Consider the following 24,120-nt stretch of genomic DNA (forward strand, 5'->3'; position numbering starts at 1 on the left):
ATAATTATGGTTTATATTTTATATGCTGCTCTTATACAAAAAATATAAATAAGGAAAACTTACCGAACGACAGACATCACAGATAGCATCTTCATCTGATATGTTCAGGCCAGTTTCATTCTGAACAGCCTCTTGCATGTTATCGTAACACTAAAAGAAAAAAAGTAATTTTTCTCCAGCATCAAGTAATACCTTTCTACATTTGTTGACTAAATTTAAAAATACATCCATATAACGGAACACAGCTACCAAAAGTTTTGAAAAAGCAATTTTTATACCTTTAGCTAAGGAAAAAATGTTATTGAATTCACGGAATTTTCAAAAGAATTTGAAAGAACAAAAAAAAGAAAGCTATGATGAAGAACATCAAACACATTTGAATAAAATATAGTAGAACAATATACAATGTATTACTTTCTAGCTCACAATCTCCATTTAAGAACCACTGACAGCACATTCAGAGCAATTAATTTTTTTTTTAGTAATATTAACCATAACAAGTAAAATACAATAACACAACTCGACTAACACCAATTCAGATTTATAAGATTTTCTGTGAAAAATGCGTGCAATTGAATTCAAGCTACTTGGTATTATTCTGAGATGGAGACTATGCTTGAATGAAGATACTATAATCCAATACAAGTGAAGAATTAATCCAGTAGATCAGAACATTCAAATGTAGCCACGCGAAGCTGATTTTTGAGAGGCAAAAGTAGAAGCTGAGGAATCAGATAAAGATAGCAACTTTGCCAGTGATTTAGAAATGAAATCCTAAGGCTTTGGTGATAACTTACAGTTTTGAAAACTGTTTTCATCACCACTTGATACCTGAAAGTTCACATGTCAAAAAAAATTCAGTTAGGTGAATTTGACAATGCACCGAGTCTACCATTATAACTAATTTTGTCACAGGCGAAAGTTATTTTTTTTGCCTCCAAACACAAGGTTCTTATTTCTTCTGATACACCAAAAATTTTTTAAAAACATTCAAAGTGTAAGACAAAAGTTTCTTAGACCAGTATGTACATCTAGGAGTCCCTGGTGGAATGCATGACAATTGTTTGCACAGATTTTTGAGAACCCAGATTCTAATAAAGACTGGATTGTAATCACAAGGTAAAGGATAAAAAGACATCAGCTTGTTACAAAGAAATTCTGTGTGGGGAAAAAAGAGAAAGATATTGTGCTGTAAGAAGTCTGTGTTACAATTTCATGAAGCCATCATCATTGAAATTATTATTTCGCTTACGTGCAGAAATGGCTGTAATTTTTATTGTATTTTTTCAAGAAAAATATATTTTCTAGACATTTGGTCCCAATTAACTAATATTCAAATGTATTTTCATGCAGAGTTATAACAGACCAACTCATATTAGACTTGAGCACTCCTTGTTGGTTCCAACTATCATGTGTGTGTGTGACTTTGATAAATATTACTTTAAGTATATATGGTTGCACATAAAAAGTTACTATTCTATAATATTAAGTAAAGTTCTAATCTCTAATCCTCTCTCAAACTGACCATGTCTTCCAATGTCTCCAAAATCTTCTCTACTGTATATTCTTCTATGGGTTGAAGACCTACAAAGAAATAAATTCAAAATTTTAAATTGGGAGAACAAACAAAATGCATCTTCCAATATCTTTATTCTTATCAAAACATGTTATGAAATGTAATAAATATGTGAAATGTGCATTAAAAATATTTTGGCGAAATTTAAATCTTTGGACTATGACATTTAAGTTTCTAAGCATACAATTGAACTCATCCAGATTTTAAGTCATGAATGAGACCAGTACATCCACTTTGCTGTAATGCTTGTTTACCATTTTACCTTGCTGCTATAGCCCTCATGGAGTTTTTTGAAGTGTTTTTGATGGCATGCATTAAAATTTGTGCATAAATGTACATCACTAACATTGTACAAACTGTATATACTCATATATAAGTTTTTTTGTTCACAAATGTAATGCAATATTGGGAAGGGTCGGCTCATACACTAGTATATATACAGTAATATGATATACATCTGATACATGGTATACAAATAACTTTTGTATTATTTGATTATATTCATATAATTCTACAATCAGGACCACAACTAAAGAGGGAGGAAGAGGAGGGGGAACTGGTTCAAATATTTTGGTTTTCGGCAAATATTGCCAAGGTCAATCTGTGATTTACCATAAGTGCTAAATATTTTGGTTTGTAATCAGAAAAAGTGTGTAAGTTGGGGGATGTTCATATTTTCTGTAAAATTATGTTATTTTGATCTAGGTAACCATGACTGAGGACCAAACTATCCAAAGCCAGACACTGTGAGAGGTTTATATTCCCCTATTTCAAACATTCTTTCCTTCCCCGCCCCATCCAGCACAATCATGTTCCCATCATTCGACTGTCACCTTTGCAGATGGCTATGACTTAACTCTTGCAGTGGCAATCTCAAGATATGTTGTCAAACTTGATCTGCTTTATTTTGGTCAGCCCAAAATATCACAGGTTTTTAACACATTTTTATTTCCAATGTGGCAGTTATAATACGGATCTGGAAAATTTTAGAAACCGCTTAAAGGGTTAACAGAACATCAATGGGCCATCTTGAAAAAGTTTGCTGTATTTCTTTATTATTCATTTAAATTCATTTATTCTAATCATGTGAATATGGGCATGATCAAAGTCTTCAAATTTACAGAATTAACATTTCTGGTTTGAACTTTTACAGCTTTATGAAGAACACTGGTTATTGCAATGGCATCACTCACAAAGGACATTCGACTTTTATTAATAGCTGTTTCAACTGGATGTGTATGTGTTAGATATTTCCAGGGAACCCATGTGGGTAAAGGGCTTATATCCCGGAAGGGACAGAGTCCAGGCCTTGTTTGGTCTGACAGATATTACCAGGGGTACGAAAAGTATAAAACATTAGGCAACTTTGTACAAGCTATAAATAAATTATTATAGAAAACTTTATGCATCTGTTATTCTATTTTTTCTGGTTTTAATCCATTAGATGACTGGGAAAACAAATATATAAAAACAGCGAGTATTTTCTGTTACTAGAAAACATTGTATTAATATGTTGTTAGATACTGAATTATAACACAGTAATATTATGAAACATACCAAAGTTTTCTCGATCTTCATTAACAACATTCAGCCACTGAATGTCTACATCATCAAGATCATAACGACATGTTTCTTCTGCAATCTTGTCAGTATAGCACAAGAAATGGATCTCTGGATTATATGTGTTATCTCTTGTGAAATGCAAAAGTTTCTTGGGCCTGAAAGATAAGCAGACAAAATTGATGAGCTAATTGACTCGGACATAGCTGTCAGAAGTTTAGAAATAATCAGGATAAGAATATATTTAGAAATTGTGAAAATGATTTTCTTAGTTAACTGGTATTAATACAATAGACTCTTGATAATCCAGGCATGCACTACTCCGGCCCGTCCAGTAATCCTCCATTTTTAGGCAGGTTTTCTTCTAACATAGAAGAGAAAAACACATCACTGCCCATCTGTTTGTATCATTAAATTAGCTTTTTCCCTTAACATCCATAATCTGACGATTTTGGTAATTTGGCACACCCTGGTCTCATATGGGATGGATTAGCAAGAGTCTCTATTATAATAAAATAAATTTCATATAAAAACTATTCGTTTTGGGATTTAAAAATCAAAAATGAATACCCTGACCATGGAAATCTAGTTTCATTAAGAAATCAAAGGGGTAAAAATCAGTGCTTGACGAGTGCCAAGTCACCATGGAAACTAAAGAAAAGGAATTAGCACCTAAAATCTATACATATAAAATAGCATGTCCTGACTGATATGAATCAGCCAGGACATGCTAGCGGATAACCGAGCTGATACCGATGAAGCTATAAATATGATATTTGGTCAGTAGTTTTATTTTACAATGTATATGAGATTGGAACCAGTTTTGAACTTTGCTGTCTGAGTGCAAACATCCAGCAACAGTGGAAAAATTTGAGCTCCCCACCACCAAAGAAGTCCAAGATAGAGCAGAGTATTGGCGAAATCATGCTAACATGGCTAGACCGTGGTCAAAAAATCAATGCTACTCAGAACTGCAATACCCTGGATTGTGTGTGTGTGCAGTAATCAAGGCCAAATGACCTGTAATGTTGTCCTCTGGAGTGGTTTTGTTGCATGAGAATGTGTGGCTACATATGGTTGCTCTTACAGAAACGTGGAGCATGTTTGCAATGTTTCGATGAACATTGTTGAAACACCCACCGTATATCCCTTATCTATCGCAATGCTACTTTTTACTGAAAAAAGCATTGAAGGGTGACCACAACACAAAGTCATGGACAATGTTCAAAACTGGTTCTGATCTCAGCCAAAGGACTTCTACAAGTTAGCAGGGTATTCACTGCTTTTGGGAAACAGTGGGACAAGTGTTTATGCAGCTTTGGAGATTATGTTTAAAATAAACTATTTCATTTCATTCTGTGGCTCCTGTACCGTTTTAATTTCAGATCCACCCTCATAGACTCACTAAAAAGGGATTTTTCTAAATCCAACTCTTAAAGGGGCATAAGGTGGAATTTTTAGATTATGAAATCCATCAAGTAAAGTTGTGGGTAACAGCTAGTATTTTATGTGTGATTAAATTAGAACCTGAGGGCAACACAAAATTTTCAGAAGTAATGTCAGTGCGCATACAAAAGGGTAAAACTGCTTGTTGTGGAAAAAAAATGCTTGGCCTCTACGAAATTTGACTGATGCCTAATGTCTTTAATTATTATTCGTCAAACCCCTGTAAAAATCTTAATTACCCAAATCTGATCAAAAACATTACTAATTTTGTAATTGAATTTCAAAAAAACAGTGAAACATCATTCAATATTTTTTTCAATTGTGGAAATAATGTTCTACTTACAATCGGATATGAGTGTTCTTGTCTTTTTTACGAATTTCACTGAAAAAACAAAAAAAAAGATAAATACATAAGCAAAATAAATTCTTCTATTCTACAATGTATGAAAACTATATTTGCCTGTTCTGAAACAATCAGCTCAATAAAATTAGGAAAATACCTCCTTTTTCACAATAAAGGTCAAATGAAGTGAATGAAAACAAAAGAAAAAGGCAACATTACTATGAAAAACAAATATAACTGTCTCAAAATAATTGAAGAGCGCTTTCCCTTATTCTTACACTAAATATATTTTTTTGTCATCTCTTAGTATTTCTCAATTGTTTCGTCTTAACAAAACCCCTGAAACAACAAAGTTTTAGAACAGTAATTTTCAGAAGGGAGGGGTTTGTGTAGGATATTTTTGAGCACAAAGAAATTATATTGGAAATAAATCAAATAGCGATGACAAAACAAGGTTCTTGATTCCCTTGGTGCTTGGCCAAGTGATCCTCAGGTAAGTGGTACTTAAAAACCATTGCTCTAGAGAACCCCTATTAGCCGTAGAGCATGGGTAGAACTGACTAGCTATTCATTAAAAAACTCGTGGAAACCCAGCTGAGAAACACAGTTCTATGTAATTCACACAAAGCATTCAATAACCTTAGGAAAAGAATAACTTCTTTCCTAAAAATCCTATAAAGTATAAATTTCCTATAAAGTATTTCACACATACACAGCATTTGGTTCTGGAAGAGCATCAGGTTCAACCGGCACCTGAACTCCTTTCTCCCATTCTGGTCTCCACTGATCATCTATGACCCAATAATCTTCTGGATCTAATGGCTCGCTGTCAGGCAGCTTCATAGCACTTATGAGATCTTTTCGAAATAGCTGAAAATATTTCACAAAATTAAACAACGAGAACAATACCAAGGAGAATAGAATTTGTAATACCGTTTTAGAGCTTACTTCAAAGTAAACTCTTAAGCCATAGTTGTTTCACAGCCTACTGATTCATAGTAGTGAAAATGCAGACTCATAATGATAATCATTCATAGCTGTGATTCCACAATTAAAAATTATTATTGAATCAAAGATTATTGTATTGCTACTTTGGACTGTGAGTGTGTGTGAATAAACTACTGTTATTACTTAAGTACAGGTTGCTACACATGAAATAGCATTAGCCAAAATGTAAGGGTACAAAGTAGACATATAATTTTTCTGCCAATTGACAGTTAGTGTCATTTGCAAGCACTTGGTAAAGTCAAGAACAGTGCTTGCAAACAGCAAAAGATATAAGAGCCAGAAACGTTTTTAGAAGCCACACATTTCTTGTTTTAAGGAAACCAGGTGAAAAAATAATGTTTCTTCAAACTTTCAAAGGAATCAAGATGACTCCCTTACATGTTGTGACATCAGGTAGACATGCTGATATGAATTTCAAAAACTCTGTGTTGTCTTCAAACTCAAGTTTAGTAACCCCACACACAAAATTTTAGCTGCTAATACAAATGTCTGTTGACCTGGTGACTGAGATTTGTCAAGATCTGGTCAAGAAGTTTTATAAGAGGGTTCCTTCAGAGTTCACTGAACAAAATATTAAGTGCCAACTGGACCAATAGTCAAACAATTGATTACAGTTTGACGGGGACTTATAAATTTCCATCAGTAACAAATAAGGCTGTTAAATTACTAACAAAAACACTATATTTCTGCCTATTTATTTTATTTTTAATTTTGCAGTTGTCTTATCCCTTTCTTAATGTAGGGGAATCCTCCAAAAATGAGTAATAAAGACTAAAACACAGAAACAAACTTCACAGAAGTACAAATACATGCACATACATTTCAACATGTACCATTTTGTTAGAAATTCCGCAAAGGAATATGGACGAGGTGCATGTCTGGTTTAGTAGCAGTAGTAATAAAGACTATTAGTAAGTGTTAAATATCCTTCCAGATAAGTGTTAAATATCCATGCTTACTTCAGCTGGAGTGTTCTTCTTGAACCGGCTGTTATAAATTTTTGAGCTTGGTGGTTTTGCATACTTTGACGATAGAAATGCTAAAATAGAAAAAAATATATGTAAAATATAAATGTAAATTCGTGAAGGAAGGATGGATTAACCTGTTTTTCAGAACCTAAGGAGCATAGTAAAAAATTACTGTGAAACAAACATGCATTGTTTTTTTTAAAAAAAAAGACATCCTGTGTGTGGTGTTAATCAAGGGTGAGAGTGGTGCGGTGGTAAGATGCTCATTCTTTACTACCATGAAGACTGTCAGGTCCATGGGTTCAATCTCAGGGAACAGCAACGAAAAGTTCTTTCCCTATCGAACGTGGAGTGACCACAAATAGATGCGACCACCTCAATATGCTCTTGTCAAAAGTCCCCTCTGTCGAAGACAATGCCGAAAGTATAACATCACTTTCTCTAGAGAGAAAGATTTGTGACCCAACTGAATCGGCAGAAAATTGCCATATGGCTATAAGACGAGTTGGCTGGCACAGTAGTGTTAATCCACAAATCAATTTTAAAATGAATAATAGATTACAACATCTTAAAGTTACAACACTAAGTTTCTGAAATCAGTGAGCAGTGTTACTAATTGTTATGTGGAGAATTGTTTGAAGTCACAAACTGTGCCTGTTTAATCAGCTCGATTCAACTGGCTCACATAATTTATGTCTAACTGTGCACCCAGAAATTATTGCAATCTATAACAACTTTTTCAATGCAATAAGCATTAAGTAATTGAACATTTTTCAGAGACACAATTAAAATGATATGCAGAAAACCTCAGAGGATAAAAATTGAAAGGCTTTTTTGTGACATAGAACTCATGTAGTTAGTTTGAAATGACAGGTTAAAAAGAAAAAATATATATGTAAATATATTCACCTGGTTCTTCCTCATCACTTTGGCTCAATTTTCTTTTTCTTTTGCTTTTTCCTTTCGGGAAAAAGAAAAAACACATTCAAATTTACATATCCAGTAAATGAATTTTATTTACACTTGATGCCACAGAAAAATTGTCTTGGCATTTTTATCAACATTAAATATCTTTTAGTTGGCTTTAAAAAAATTCCCGAAGAATGTTAATCAAATTAATTTTTGTAAGCCGTTTATTGCTTCAACTCGGGACATTTGAAGATTTATCAAGAATCTAGTGGCATCTATTAACTTTTACGATAATTAATACGATAGTTTTGCTCATGGGCAATACGAAACATTGATCTAAGTTTTTATAAACAACATTTTGTACACAGAAAATGTTTAACAAGATCGTTATTTAGAATATTTTCTGCCACCTTTTCCTTAAAGAATTTTCTTCTCCATATTTCAACCAGGAAAAATGTGATCCTCTTCCCCACCCCCCCCAACTTTCACACCCTATAAGAAATCTTTTTTAATCGCTTAACAGTTTTAATTTTCAATGAAATACTGGGAAATGTCCATAAAAATGATTGAAATCATCCTAATTTGCTATGTAAACAGAAGAAAAAGCGAACCTTTACACTTGCTCTTGGATCTACTTTTCGAAGATGACTCCATGATCTTTACTGCAAAAACAAACACAAAAAAAAATCATAATCATTTCATGTAGGCATAAATCATATAACGTATGTGCATAGGTGCCAATTCACAGACTAGACAAATCTGTAGTTTATCCCATGATGACACATTCCACATCAAAGAAAACATGTCAAAGAAATAAAAGGGAAATCCCAATTTTCCGGGACATATTTTTTCCGTCCTAATTTTTTTTGCAATAACTACCCACTTTGCTTAGTTTAACCATCATATTTGGTGACAATTACCGATTTTTCTTACTTGAAATCCTGATTCCTCATATTTTTCCGGAGAAAACAGAGTGAGCCTGAAATTGCAAGGACTGGAAGATTATTTTCTTTAGGGATTTTCTATTCAAACAAAGCTCAATTTGAGGACTTTCAGGGATTTTTCTATGAAGATACGAAAAATCAGAAGAATTAGATTTCCAATCCGAAGATTTTAATAAGGCAGAAAAATCGGAAGCATTTGTATCTATGGTATGTGCCAATGCCCAGACAGGAAAAATCTTTAGTTTATTAGTCTATTACGTGATGGATTATTTCACGCAAAAGAATAACACATCACAAATAGAAGGATAACTGGGAAATTTTTTGAGATGACGTAGAGTGACCATGTGACCTGTTTTGCTGGGACATTCCCGTATTTTTTGCAGTCTCATTTTTTTCAGTTTTAAATAAAAATGTCCCATTGTTTTCAGTACTTCCATCAAATTTTTTTATCCTTCACTGAAATCAATGATTAAAATTATTTTGTCAACCTATAAATTATGATTATACATGGTGATTCATAATTTCCTCTGGGTTTCAAAAATGCTATAGTGGGGAAACTATGATGAGTGCAGAGGGAGGGGAGTCTTGCCGCACTGAATACAGAAACAATTTTCAAGTTTATTTACAGACCTTACAGGTGCTCGACATGTTCGATAATCCAGTTCTTGCCATACACTTTCCAACATGGCAGGATCCACTGTATAGACAGCATGTGTGATCCGTTCACGCAGTTCTGCTAAATCACACACCAAAGGGGCTACGAATACAAGATCTTTGACATAGCCCCACGAGAAAAAGGTGCATGGTGTTCAGTCCGGTGAACAGAGAAGAGGAACATCTTTGGAAGCTCGTCCAATCCAAAAATGAGGCGATTCAGCATTAAGGTACTCACACACATTTCACAGGAAATGGGTGATGGGGGGGGGGGGCTCCATGTTGTTGACAATGCCACGTCATCACGATGTTCCTGTAACTGCAGCCTATTCAGCTACACTACAATGATAACAGTTCACTCCGCAAAAAAATGGCCCATACACACGTGGGCCTGACTGCAATTTAGCAAATTCTAACACACAGAAAGCTTTCTGTTTGCCCATGAATGCCATTTTAATCCACTGACTGCTTTCAGTCGAATGTGTACTGCTATCTACCGGTGACTGCTGTTATAAAAAACAACTTGTTTCTGCATTCAGTGCAAGGCTCCCCTCAGCTGCACTCGTTATAGCTCTGGCACTGTAGCATTCCAAAACCCTGGAGGAAATTATGAATCACCCTGTAAATATGAATATTTTATCTCGCATATTTGTCATATTAAATAAGTTTTTGTAAAATTCATTTTAATCCACTGTAATTTAGCTCCCCATTTCCTGCCATTGGTGATTTTTTGACAAATTTAGTAAAATAATTCGCAATCTTTCTTACGTGCAGCATCATATTTGACAACAATGGCAGATTTCCCGTACTTGAAATCCTAATTTCCCATACCTTTTCTGAGAAAATATGGTCAGCTTGGAGTTGCAAGGATTGGAAGCGAGAGGGAAATTATTTAGGAATTTTTCATTTGTGTAAAGCTAAATTTTTAACGATTTTTACAGATTTCCCTACAAAGATACAAAAAATCTGAAGAATCTGGTTTCTCGCCGGAAAATTTTGATAAGGTTAAAAGATTGGAAGGCTTTCGGGTAAATCAGAAACTTCGGCACCTATGCTATAAGAAATATGTGTAATAAAGATATTTAGAAATGCAAAAAAAGTGTGATGTGTGAGTGAAACTATAGCGAGAATTAATAATGATTGATTATGCTAATTTATGAAATTTAAGATGAAAAACCAATTTTTTCTAATTTCTTTACTTACTTACATTAATTCAGAGCTCGACAAATCACGAAAAAGTATGACCACAGAACATTCTAGATGAATTTCAACAAAAGTGTACTGAAGAAACACTATTATAGGAATTTTTTACCACTAAACATGCAACTCGTCCATATTCTTCTTCTGCTGAACTTCTCACAAATTGGTATATGTTGGAATGTGCATGTACATGTTGTGAACCTGATGCGAGAAGTTTTTTTTTTGTAATAATTGTATATTGTAAAAGTGCTGCCATCTATTTTTCGAATCTTGAGTAGTGTAATAATTGAAGAATTGTACTGTTGCGGGCCTGTTGCTCTCTGTGCTGAAAAAATGGGAATTTTTACCCATTTTAGAGCATTTCCGGTCAACTGAGGAAACATTGCAGAACAATGCGAAACATTCTGCTTTGAAGACTATAGGCGATTCAAAATATGATTGGAAAAAATATCATTATAGAGGGATTTCTCATTGTAGAGCGATTTTACGGTATTAAATTCAGTGAAAAAAAATTTAGAGACTGTATTCCATTTCATTTTCATTGCTGCGTAACTTGAAGATTTTGTCTTTGTGAGGAATTAAACTTCTCCCTTTGTGGTGGCCATTCATTGCTGTACTAAATAATGCCATGCAAATCTTTCAATATAATAATCTATAATATAAGGAGCAATGTCTTTGCCTTCGATAGCTGGTAAATTGACTCTCTCTAATTCCAAAAGTTATTATATGATTAATTTTGGGAGATGATTCTCTGTTTGGTTGAACTGGGCTAAATTGCAACAAGGTACTTTGAACGGTGAAAGTAGTGGGTTTTACAAGGCAACTGTTTACACTCAGCGATGAAAGTGGTGGACTAGATGCGTTCATTGGCCATCGTCCAAGCCTTGAGGAGTTTTGGCTCATGACCTCAACTCCTTTATAGCTTGTTTTCAAAGGGTAAAGACTTTGGCCGACCAAAGCACAGGTTTCTATTGGGAGTAGTGATGTGCTTCGAATGTCTCCAGTCCTGTGTGCCTGACTCAGAACATTGTTTCATGAAGCTTGTCAAGACCAGGTCGAAGTGATGTATGTCATTTTGTATACTAATTGAACCTAAAATTTTTACAGAATCTGGGTCAACCAATCGGCTGATCCAGCAAAGAGACGTGAGCTTACTTTGAGGGGTAGTTAGGAACTCATGGATCATCAAGTTTCTAATAATAGATAACAGATATCCAAGTAATTTGATTCTGAATTCCGAGAAGAACGTTGGTTTTGGTTCTTCCTGAATCTTCATTCCTGATATAATTATGGCATTTTTTTAGAGCAGGGGGCCATCAAAGCAGAATATGCCGAAACAGAACAATATGTGCTACAGCAGAACACAATCTGGAAGAATTTTAAGAAAAGTGTAGAAAATCCTATATATTACGGGTATTTTTACCACAGAATATTACCAGTCAGCCAAGGGTTCATTGCAGAACAATCGGGGTAACCCTAGTGGCCCATTGTAATTTACTGCAAATATTTAGTGCAATTTCATCAGCAGCTCCCTATTAAGTTCTATTTTTTTCCATGACAATCTATAAATAATAGAACAGCTATCAGCATTGTATCTAGGGATTAGATTCAAGTCTGTAAGGGTCGTTCAAGCAAAACATATAAAAAGCCTGTAACGTCACGAATATTTGTCATGTGGCTTCAAGATGGCAGCATAGGCAAGCTGCTGATGTAGCAAAACTGCGCAGAAAGTGTGAATTTAAAGAGACAACTTCATTACGTATAGCAACCATTTCTAACAGCAGAGGTGTGATGGATACATCAAAGCAAGTATGGTGATATTTAATTTTTGTGCAAAAAAAACGTGACGGCAAGTAAAATTTTTCGTCTAATGCAAGTCGTGTATATGGAGAAGCGTTGCGATGAACGTTGTCACAACCGGGATCTAAATGAGAATCACAGGAAACAATCCAACACAGTAAGAGTGGAGACAAAACTCAAAAATATTAATTTTAATTGACAGAATTTTAACATTTAAATTTTGGCAAATTTTAATTGATATTTAACATCACCGCAAGTCATTGAATTACGTAGCTGTGTCCAGCCCTGGAAATCAGCACATTTTTGAAGCTTTTATAATTTCGAATTTCGCAATTGTGTTTTCACTAAGCCCCAGAGAGTGTTCTTAACTGAACCCAGAGTTTTTTTTTTTTTTTGTCCTGACCACTAAGTCTGGGTTTTTATTTGTGTGATTCTTACGAAATTGGCCTGAATTACGTCCCCAGCAGTTTGTGTTTCATATATTTGACACAGAACTTTTTTTTCAGTCACTTCCTATTTGCATTCCAGTTTCTGAAAATTCGCCACTCTGCTTGTTTTAAAATTTTAAAGAGAAGATTTTTAAAATTTGCTCCAACAAATTCTCATTTGTTAAGGAAACGTCCTTCTCCTGGGTATCTATGGCCCATTTTTCAAATTTGAAAATGATAACTGGCTGATTCCCAATATAAGGTATACCGTTTTGTCGCCAAATTTTCATATATGCCAAAACAGTGATATATGTCACAAACATAATTCTTCCAGATCCTAAAATGTAGATGGCACCACTGCACCCGATTTTCTTTTCCAGCTCATTGTTGCCATTTCATTTTGCTTATCCGGTTTGCTCAAAGCTGGTTTTGCTTTTTCTGCACTGTTTTTTCATGCTATTTCTTGTTTTTTTGGACATTATGGATGATAACGTAGATTTAAAGTATCTGCAACTGCTATAACTCGAAGGGTAGAGAAGCGTTATCGACTTCTGTGTGAAGATGGGACTGTGTTTAGGCAGTAACACTAGCTGCCTTGCCATAGCATTTGTGGTCTGAGGTCGATATTTTCAGGTTCGGGGACAGCTTTCCCCCCCCCCTTATCGGAGCGAGGAGCAAAGTGATGTTTGAGCATAGCGAGGGTCTACATGCAACCGTTTGCCACCATGGCAAAGTTGTTTGCGTGCCACAGGCATGTGCTGTACAAAAATACGGTCTACAGGTGTTTATTGATTAAATAACAATTGTTATTATTAATATATATTTTTTTATTTCCACATGTTTTTAATCATTTTTGGGTATTCGGCAGTAACCCTAGTACCAAAGCGGTTTTGGCGATAAAACAGTCGCCAAAGCAGTAAAGGTATACTGCGCCCAATGTAAGGTATACTGCGATTTGGCTATAAAAAACTCGCCATATACCTTACATTGGGAATTTACCTGTTAACTTTCTATTCAAAAGAATTTAAAAATTCAATAATATATATTTTTATGTTCTTTTTTATCGATAATTTATATCAAAAATGAAAATTTTTGAAAAATATTGGTTCAAGTACTTCAACACCTCTATCAAATTTTGTGTCGAGCAGGTTATGAAGAATGTAGCCATCACTTGAAAACCCACCGTCGCCGCAGTGGTGGTCGACTGAAGTTGGTTTTCTGCGGTACCCAACTTTGAGGCACAAATGCGAGCACCAATCTCCCTGTTTAAAAAGTCTCTCCGCAGAGAGCAACAGGCCTACAACGTTACAATTATTCATTTATTACACTTCATTCACTACGAGTTGAGAAAAAACTCATAGTTTACACAGATGGTAGCATTACACAGAAACAAACTTCACAGAAGGTTCACTATACATGCACCCACATTCCAACATGTACCAATTCATTAGAAGACGAGGTGCATGGCTGGTTTAGTAGTGGCCATCGCTTGAATCTCTCCTTTCAAATCAATTAAAATTGCAAATTAATTCACAATTCAGGTTTATCCAGGAAAAAAAAAGAGGCGAGTGTTTTTATTAAACGTCTTTTTTTCTCCTTGCTATTCATTTATTTTGTGTGTGAGAGAAATACATAATTGAAAATTATTTATATATATATTTTCACTTTACCACGTGTTTCAGTTCGGAGACATCTATTATTTCCAAAAAGCATGTTAACTAGAAGGAAGGTTTGATTGTAAGTTAGGGAGAGGGATAAAAATAATTGGTTGCTGCATTCAAGCTGCAGTAATGTTTCATCTAAAGATTTTACTTTCAGAATGCAACTCTTGCACCCTAGCAAAACAGGGACGAATCAGAAATCTGTTCCTTCCCCCCCCCCCCATAAACAAATAAAAATGCAATTGACGAAAAAAGTTATTCAGAGTAAGCCTATCAGTGCTTGTCCACGTTGAGAAAATGATCTACCAAAATAGACAGAACATGTTGCAAGGATCAAGCATAAATATCAAACTATGAGGAGTCATAATGCACTTACTGTGTGACAGAGGTGGATTGGTGCTCGGGGAGGGGGGCTTTCCCCCCATTCCAACGAACCCTTGGCTGACTGGAAATGTTCTGCAGTCAAAATTCCCTTGATTTTCTGCAGTTTTCCAGCTTCGAGGGGCGAATGTGAGCCGGTCTCCCCATTTAAAAAGTCTCGTCCTGCAGAGAGCAGTAAAGACCTCTACAACACGATACTGACATAATATGAAAATTCAAGCATTTCCATCTTTACTTCAGAAAATGGAAGACAGATGGCAGCATGAACATGAAATAAGTGCAACTCCACAACATATATATATATATATATGTTGTGGAGTTGCACACATTCACTCAGAACACACATTCTGACATGCGGATTTGTTAGAAATTCCGAAAAGGAATGTATATGAGGTGCACATACGGTTAAGTAGTAGTAGTAAAAATTGAAGTAACAGTATTTTCCATATTTTCTCTTAAAATTCTTGCTGATTGTTCACTGACACACGTCGGAGATTTTAGCATATTCTGCTTTGGGGGGAATCGAAAGAAAATGATCTCTATATTAACTAATTTCTGTTAAATTAAATGTTTTTTAAAGGGTGGTCACGCAAAATTTTTGTGGAAGTAAAATTTGTGTCCCCTATTCCAAGCCTTTTGCGACCCCTCTAAAGATCTATCGTGCGTACCCTCCTGCTGTGTGGAATGGTAGGGGCGAGGGAAGCATGCCCACTGGCCTCATGACAAAATAAAAGCAAAATTGCATCATGCTAATTACAATAAAAATAAATATAGTTTTAGGTGTGATACTTGTCTCAAAACATACAGCAACCTGGTGATGACATAATAAAATCTGCCGTCCAGTGCCATCTAAGTAAATCCCCTTGAAAAAACCTGTAAAACTTATAAGATCCCTTGTACATAAGATTATATATATCTTTCTTTCAAACTGAGCACAACTCAGGTCTATCTATGGGCGATTTACTAGCTAGCGAGTTGTGCCGGAAGTGTAACTGTGTGTGTACCTATCAGTCTGAGTGTGCATGTAGTGTTGTGTTTGATTTTTCAGTGCCGTCATCTATATTTCCGAAGTGAAGTGATGTGTTATAATTGAATCTGTACCGTTTGTAGGTCTGTTGCGAGACTTTTTAAAGGGGGAGATCGGCTCACATTCGCGCCTTGACGTTGGGAACCACAGGAAACCAATTTCAACCGACCACCTGAATAAAACTAGAGCGGCAAGAGACAGAGAGAGAAAGAGGGCGAGAGTATATGTGTTGTACTTAACAAAAATGTGGCGGGATCTTATATCGTAAAGAGATCCAGCAGTGTGACGTCTCTTATGCCATACACTGAATAAACATCCAGCTCTGTATATGAATTTTTGTATATGGCTCTGTATATATGTATACTCTACCTTCAATAAAAGTGCAAGATTTAATAAAAATTAGCTTCATAGTAAGAACAAATACAGTAAAACATCTGTTTAAGGGACACACCTAATCTAAGACGCCTCCATTTAAGGGACAGATGCTGTGATCCCTGTCTTCCTAACTGTAAATGACACCTTTATTTAAAGGACAAAAAAAAGACTTCTGCACCCTTATTGAGAAGGGTTTACTGTGATTATCACATGAATTCTCGAAATGAAGTGAAATCTTAGGAAATAACAAATAGATCATAGAAACAAATTATGAGCATGATCATTGGCACATCCATCAAACAAAAGATCATGCTTCAAATCAACTGCTCGATAAAGAAAATACGACGAATATTTTCACCACGTGATTGATTGAAATAACGCTTAGGACGGCGTTATTGGATGTTGCAGTTGGTAGGGTACCAGGACGTTGTGCAATACATAATCCCCTAAACCTCATACATACATACATAAACAACGACGGGAAATGTGTACCTGTTTTCAATTAGGAGCCCGATTTTCCGTCCAGCGCATGATATGTCGGCGAAGAGGGGGTGAATAGAAGGAGCCTCATTCGATAGGTGCCATCTCAAGGTGCGAATCAGTCGAGACGCATTTCGATGCAAAACAACAACAACATGTTTTTAAAAAAAACTGTCCGTCGTGTCCTATTTGTTGCGAGACACTCATCACGATGCCGTCTCGACCAAACCCGTTGCCAACGCTCCTTCTCGCAATAATTTATCAACTTTTTCATCAGATTTTTTTCTTTTTTTTTAAATCAATCGAAATTATTGTTACGTCGTCCAATGTTACAAACATATTTAAAAAATCTAAATTGTTTCGTGGAAATAAATCTTTTTCTGAAACGGGGGAAAAATTTTTGATTCTCTTTGTGGACTCCATCTTGTGAAGCTCCGAAGTATGACGTCATGTGGAATCAGTGGCTGGCAAATATGCGTTTACCATATAGACTCTCGGAAGTGCGATCTGCTTCCGAATACATTGTTATTCTCTTTCCTCCGTGGCTTCCTTGCGTAATTTGTGTTAATAATGGGCAGATCGCCCACTGGAAGTGGCAACACGGGCAAGTAACGTGGCCGACAACATTGAGCCCGATGACTTGACTAGGTAGCGTCATCTACTGAAAGCGACCTTTACCAACATCATCTATAGCAGGAGGCCTCCGCGCGAAGCTCGTGACAACACTAAAGAAGTTATTTTACCTGTAGCTATTGGATATGGTCAAAGCATACAATATCTTTACCTTTTTTGCAGTATATCCAATGACTACAGGTGAAATAACTTCTTCAGTGATGTCACGAGCTTCACACGGAGGCTTTCTGTTACAGAAGGTGTTGCCTTAACGCCCCATTCACACGCTACGGATTCGTCCGTACGGAGGATATGCCGTACGAAGACATTCCATTGGTGGCGTGAGCAATTGTGAGTGGTAGCTTTCACGTGATACGGACGAGTCACCCTACGGTGAAGCCACCGTCCGCTGTCACCACAACAGATAGCTGCTGTGCCGTTTTCAAGAACACAGTGGCCTATGTGACTAAACGCATGCTTTCACACACTACGGACATTCAGCCGTACGGAGCAACTCTGTATAAAGCAATAATTTAATTTGATTTTTATGATCATACCGATTTTTTTCCTATTACGAAATGGGATCTGCAAGTCCATTTCAAACTGAGATAATTCACGTTCATAGAAAAAAAATATTTAGCAATTTTTTTTTTATCTTTCTATACTTCTGTGTTGTGTTAGTGATGCCCCCCCCCCCCCTCCCCACACTCACACATATATAATGTTTCTTTCTCAGAACTAATCCTTCTGTTATACATGGTGTTCTGTTAATGGGCCGATAAACTCAAGAGGGTTGTTAGTAGGCATCAAGAGGAACAAAAATTGCAATGGAATCGCAAACCGCGATGAGCGGGAGTAAATTGCGAAAAACGCATGCAAGCTCTGAGTCCAGAGGAGACGAAAGGTGGATGTCAGTTGATCGCTGCATGCGTTCGTGGATTCACTCACCAAGGCCCGCATACACTAGTGCGCGGATCATGCAATGAAAGAATTCACAATTGGTCGTTCAGTAATTTGTACGGTGTTGTGAACAATTCTTGAGCTGTTTTCACTGGACCCACCTGGATTTTTCAACGGACCATCGGTTTTTTCAACGAACACAAAGGAGGTTTGTGCACCCACGAGAGGATTAGAACCGCTGCAGGAGGTTGTGCGTTGCAAGATCGGCGCACTAGTGTATACGCACCTTTAAGTACAGTCAACCTCACTTCAACGCAGGGCCGTAATTAGGCTGGGACAACCGGATCACTGCCCCGGAGCCATGGGCGGAGATGCAGGGGGGCATTGCCCCCCCCCGCGTCAAAGGTGGAGTCGACTGATCTAATGTATAAATGTATATATGAATTGACATCATCATTATCGTGCCCCCCCCTCCAGACTTCCAAGTCTACCTCCGCCTATGCCCGGAGCCCCGAGCCGAATGGGGGGGGGGGGCACACAAATTAAGGACATTTATTTTGCATAATTTTTTTTTCTTTTAGGGGACCTCCAGGAAAATGTTTGGCCCGGAGCCCGGAGAAAGGCACGCTACGGCCCTGCTTCAACAGCACTCGATATAATAATAATCTATCTACAACGGATCTCGTTTGGAATGACGTATAGTCTAATGTTAAATTCCTCTCGATATTACAACAATAAAATATAATTTTGAAAAAGTAATTTCACTGTTAGAATTTAAAAAAATTGTATTTTATTCAGTGAGAAATAACTCTTAAAAAAAATTACCTGAAATTTGAAGTATTTTCACTCAACGAAATTTGGAGGGGTGAAATCAAATTTCGATGCGTATTGGCGCGAATAATTTTTAAATTCCTCACCAGTGTTTTTTTCATTTCGAGGGTGTTCTATAGCAGAGGCGCCGACATGATGAAAACATTGAAGGGGCTGAAAGTTGCTGGTCGTCCCGGGTGCATTGGATTGCTTTCTTATGAAATTGATGGGGGGGGGGGGCTCAGCCCTCTTAGAAAATTTATTGGTGGGGGAGGTAAATGATCTCAGCGCCTATGTTCAATAGCATTGTTATTTTTCACTATCCCCGTTCCTAAAGCATTAATGAAGTTGCCGTAAAGCTAACTTCTTTGTAGCACATAAGTGTAGTGCGGGAAACTACTTTACAGTGAAATTTTGTCGAATTTTGTGCTGCGAATAAATCCTAATTTTTGCATTTTACTATGTTACTAACAACGCAAATAGCGTAAATTTGGTGGCCCCTGATGAAAATGCTATCTCTTGATACACCGATAGCCCCCTTTCCCCCCAATTTTTCATTACGATTTTTTTTCTTGGTCCATAGACTACCGTTCTATCGAGATTTCAGTATATATTCATGTTCGGCACAACAAAATTAAAATTGGTTAAATTCTGCGAAAAACAAACAGTAATCAATATTATAGGGCGTAAAATTTCTACTAGTATCATACCACACACTGTGCCGTCTTAACGCATGGGCCCACCCAGGTATGGCCCGGGAAGAAGGTGGGCCTCACAAAAATGCGATCTGAATTAAAATTTTCAAGAATGTGCCTGGTAGGGTCTCAGAAAAATCCCTTGGCCCAAGGGCCCACGATGCTTTTAGGACGGCACTGCCTGCACTAATTTCTAATATTCTGATATAATATTAATTTAAAATTTTAACATTGGGACCTTTGGTGAGTCTACCTACATACTGGGAAACATCTTCAGCGAAATGAAACCAATTATAGCTGCTGCCATCTACTATTTATAGAAATAAATAAAACTCACATATATATAATATCATCTTTGAAAAATAGATATGACAGAAACACTTAATATCAAGGAAATATTTTTTTACACCATGAAAACTCTTTTTTCGTCAAAACTGTACGACTTCCCCGAGAACTCACAGGAAGTCAAAACCGACCATATTTACATCCTGAAGGCAAAAAATTGAATGTTTATAGATTGTTTTTTTTCGGTTATCGACAACCATTGGAGTGGTTTTTTTTTTTCAATACCCCTTTTAGGGATAGTTTGTGCATTGGTGATAGCCGGCATCAGCAATATCGTCAGGAACATCCCATCAGGGCCTGGCTTCAGCTTCAAATGCGGGAAGAAATGTTTGTTGACAAAAGAAAATTAGGACGGCTTTAACCAATGTTACAAGAAATAGCCAGCCATCTAGAGTTTAAAAAAAGAACTAATGTTCAGTTTTTCGTTTGCTTCCTAAATATTAGATAGCAGCAGTAGTCCCATTTTTCTGTTTTGTTGAGATGCCCATATTTGCTCGAGAAAAATACGTGAAACACGGGCTTCGAAATACGAAGTTGCCAAACATAAGTGGCCATTCAAGTATTACGTAAGCAGATTTTTAGCAATTTTTGATTTTTGACCCCCCCACCCTTGTCAGCAGCTTAGAATATTTCATATCTTCAAAAAGAATGGTTGATGACGTAAGCAACCTTCAACCCCCCCCCCCTCCTGTCATCCAAAGTCAGCAAATCCCAACACACACCCCCCCTCCTCACGATGCTGACGTAATACTTGAACGACCCCTAACAGCCGGGCAGACACTTTACTGGAAAAAATTGCCTCCTCTCATATTGCGCATGAGTGTTTTGACAATGTCAAATCTGCTCAACACTGCAGCGAGTCGTCTTCAAATTGCGGTGAATTAAAAATAAACATGACAAACATGTGAAATGGACGCTTTTATATAAAAAAATGAACTAAGCGCCACTTTTAACAATCTTGAGATAGACCGACATCTGAACTATTGAAAGCATTGAGAAGAAATAAAAGTTATTTATTTCCTCCTCTAAGATTGAAAGAGGTGGAATTTTTTTATCCAAAAAAAAAACCAAGTGGCATATAGGCTGTGATGCCATCTGTGTGCATTTGAACCAACTACCAAACTGAATCGAAGATAACTTTAAATAGCTTTTCTTCAGTTTTGATTTAATGGCACTTGGTTACTCTTTTATATAAAAGCTGTCCAAATAAATATTCTTATTTGTAGTCGTAATTACTGTAATTTCTGAGGAAGAGAATTTTAATCGTTGAAGTCAAGTTTGCTTCGTTAATGTCCTGACAGCCAAAAACAAAAAACCAGGACTGTCCTGGAAAATACGGTACGTATGATCACCCTGTTTTATGATGTATTGATAAATAACATTAATGGTTAGACAGCAGCAAAAGCTGCAGTATTTTGAAATTAACTTTAAATTCCGGGAAACACACAAGACTTTGGGATCTCAAATACAGGAAGACACACATGGGTAATTGCCAATCGTCACCAAAAATATTTCCAAAGGTGAAATTAACGTTAAGTTCCTTCCGCAGAAACCTCTTAACAAATTACCAAATGGTTTTGAAATGAAGCCTTCATAGGCAGGGCTTATTCACGGCCTGAAAAAAATATGAATTTTTTTTTTGGGAGGCGTCATTGTATGTAGTCTTTTATAAGGCAGAGAGACAAGCTGGTGAGGGGAAAGCGTGTAAACCAGTGATTCCCAACGTGGGTGTGAACGCCGCCTGGAGGCGATGGAATGTTCCAAGAGGGTGGTAAAAACTACGGGTATAACAAGATCCTATAGGTTAGATTGCGTGTGGGGGACGATGGAGGAAAAAAGTTGGGATATTACGATGTAGACTACCTGAATTATACCTTATAACTTGGTGTCCGAAATACAAAAGGTAGTCAATTTCGGGCCATGGGCACCTGCTCCCGATTGCCCATGCGAGAAACAGGCCCTGCTCATAAGCATTAAATGGACTTGGTCTGAAAAGGTGGGGCATGATGATGATCGATGTCGAAACCTTTCTTACACATAATGCATGTGTAGGTCAAGTGCACACATTTGATGTTGAAAGCTGAGATCTGGTTAAAATTTCCGAAAGTAAGCATGCCAACATTGGCTTGAAGCTTGTCAGTAACGATGAATGTTGTTTTGCCATGGAATGGGGGCATCCCTCAAGACGTAATACTACACAATAAAAAACAAAAAAAAATTGTTTTGATTGAAATTTCATTAAATACAGAAGCACTGGAATCTGGAGGGCTCAGACCACGCTCCCCCACCACACACGATGCAACTTTCCGAAGTCGCAGTCTCTGAATTCATGAATATTCAATGCAATCCCAACCTGCATACGAGACATTGTGTGTGTCGTATATACCAGTGTTTCCTCAACCGCCGCACCGGGCCGTGAGTGATCGGAGTTCCAGTTTTCCCATTAATTTCTCGTTAGTTTGTGTAAATGAAAGGCCCACACACAAGACATTTACCGGGCCGCGGCCTTCCAAAAGGTAGAGAACCACCGATATATACGGACATGTAGCGACCCTAGACACCCCTCCATTCTCGTTTTTTCCGTATCAGCTCTTACGACGAAACATTCCGACACAAGTTCACAAGTTCCGCGAGCTCAGCCATGCACTATGCAAATTAAGCCGGGTCCAGACCAACACCTACAGCAGAAAGCCTCCACGCGAAGCTCGTGACGTCACTGAAGTCGCCCATTTCACCTAAGACGCCTTCATATTACTGTGTATTAAGGAGTTCTAATTTCACCTAAGGCGACTTGATAAGGAGCCCTTATTCTAATGGCTATAATTTCACCTATAGTCATTGGACATACTGCAAAAAAACAGGTAAAGATTTCGCATATGTTGGACTGCTATATCCAATGGCTACAGGTGAAATAGACAACTAGCGACGTCAAAGCTTCGCGCGGAGGTTTTCTGCTATAGGTATTGTCCTTCACCCGCGCTGTACCACTCATAAACCTATTTATAGCCCACAGTGTGACCGCCACAACTATGTTGAAACCGAAACTGAGTCGGACATGGGAGTAGAGAGGTGGTTTAGACCCGGTTTTACACAGATCGGCTCCGAGTTTGTCTTCTCTCGAACTCTTCCACATGCATATGCGGATTCATCGTTATGGTAAAGATCGATGCAAATAAAAAAAAAAATAAGTAAAACACCGCAAAAAAAAACTCAGACCTGATTTTTTTAAACCGATTTCCGAAATATTAAGTATCTCCCGTAGCTGCGCAGTTTATTGCGGCCGCCCGTAGAAACTATGGAGAATCCGTAGCAGTTGGCAACTCTGAGCATGTAAACTTGCCTGGTAGGGTCTCAGAAAAAAAAAATCGCGGCCCAAGGGCTCCATGATGCTCTTAAGACGGCCCTGACCACACATGGTTAATTTGTGTGTTGCTCATTGCTTTCAAACCAACAACCTATTCATCTTCAAAACTTTCAACAGTTAATTTTCTTTCTATTTGACAGGTAGCAGCAGAGATCGCTGTTCACACTGCATTATAATACATCGGAAAAATATGAAATACAAGTCGCAGAAGGTTAGGAAATGTATATTTTTCACCGGTTCGCAAATTATTCACATCTTTACCTGTCCGCAATTGTGTACAGTTGAAAAGTAATAAAGACACCAGACAAAAAAAAAAAGTTATTTCTAAGCAATTTCAAAAATTTATGCCTTTTAACGCTGGTATCACACTATAAAAGTTCCTTGACAAAGATCTTTTATAAAATAAGTTTGACAGAGAAATATGATTGTTTATCAAGGTTGACCATTACACTAAGTAAAAATAAACTTGAATAGAAGTTTTATAAAAAAATTTTGTCAAAGAACTTTTATTTATTGAGTAATACCGGTCTTAAGAAACTTTTGGGCCAAAGGAAATTAGTCTTAGTTTGACAACCCATTGTGAAAAACATTTCTCTACCACAAATTCAAAATAAATTGCATATGATCAGTAAAA

At 36.9% G+C, this 24,120-nt stretch overlaps 1 protein-coding gene across 2 annotated transcripts in view; it reads right to left on the minus strand.

Moving 5' to 3' along the window:
* Nucleotides 1-16,981, minus strand: part of LOC149064637 (uncharacterized) — a 31,615-nt gene extending 14,634 nt beyond the window's left edge. Inside the window, exons 1-9 of one of the 2 annotated variants that reach the window (XM_089254648.1) lie at nucleotides 16,773-16,981; nucleotides 8,422-8,472; nucleotides 7,811-7,861; nucleotides 6,893-6,972; nucleotides 5,638-5,795; nucleotides 4,926-4,964; nucleotides 3,134-3,294; nucleotides 1,526-1,584; nucleotides 64-150 (exon numbers count right to left, since the gene is read on the minus strand). In XM_089254648.1, coding sequence (XP_089110774.1) covers nucleotides 64-150; nucleotides 1,526-1,584; nucleotides 3,134-3,294; nucleotides 4,926-4,964; nucleotides 5,638-5,795; nucleotides 6,893-6,972; nucleotides 7,811-7,861; nucleotides 8,422-8,464 — 678 coding nt within the window. In that variant the 5' untranslated portion in view covers nucleotides 8,465-8,472; nucleotides 16,773-16,981. Of the gene's footprint in view, nucleotides 1-63; nucleotides 151-1,525; nucleotides 1,585-3,133; nucleotides 3,295-4,925; nucleotides 4,965-5,637; nucleotides 5,796-6,892; nucleotides 6,973-7,810; nucleotides 7,862-8,421; nucleotides 8,473-14,873; nucleotides 15,032-16,772 lie in introns of those variants that run through there. The other variant, XM_089254649.1, reaches the window with a different exon arrangement.
* Between the last annotated feature and the right edge of the window lie 7,139 nt (nucleotides 16,982-24,120).

This window comes from Pholcus phalangioides, unplaced genomic scaffold, assembly GCF_987345545.1.
Source record: "Pholcus phalangioides strain wild (caught in Gottingen) unplaced genomic scaffold, Ppha-v1.0 ptg000042l_1, whole genome shotgun sequence".
NCBI classification, from domain to species: Eukaryota; Metazoa; Arthropoda; class Arachnida; order Araneae; family Pholcidae; genus Pholcus; species Pholcus phalangioides.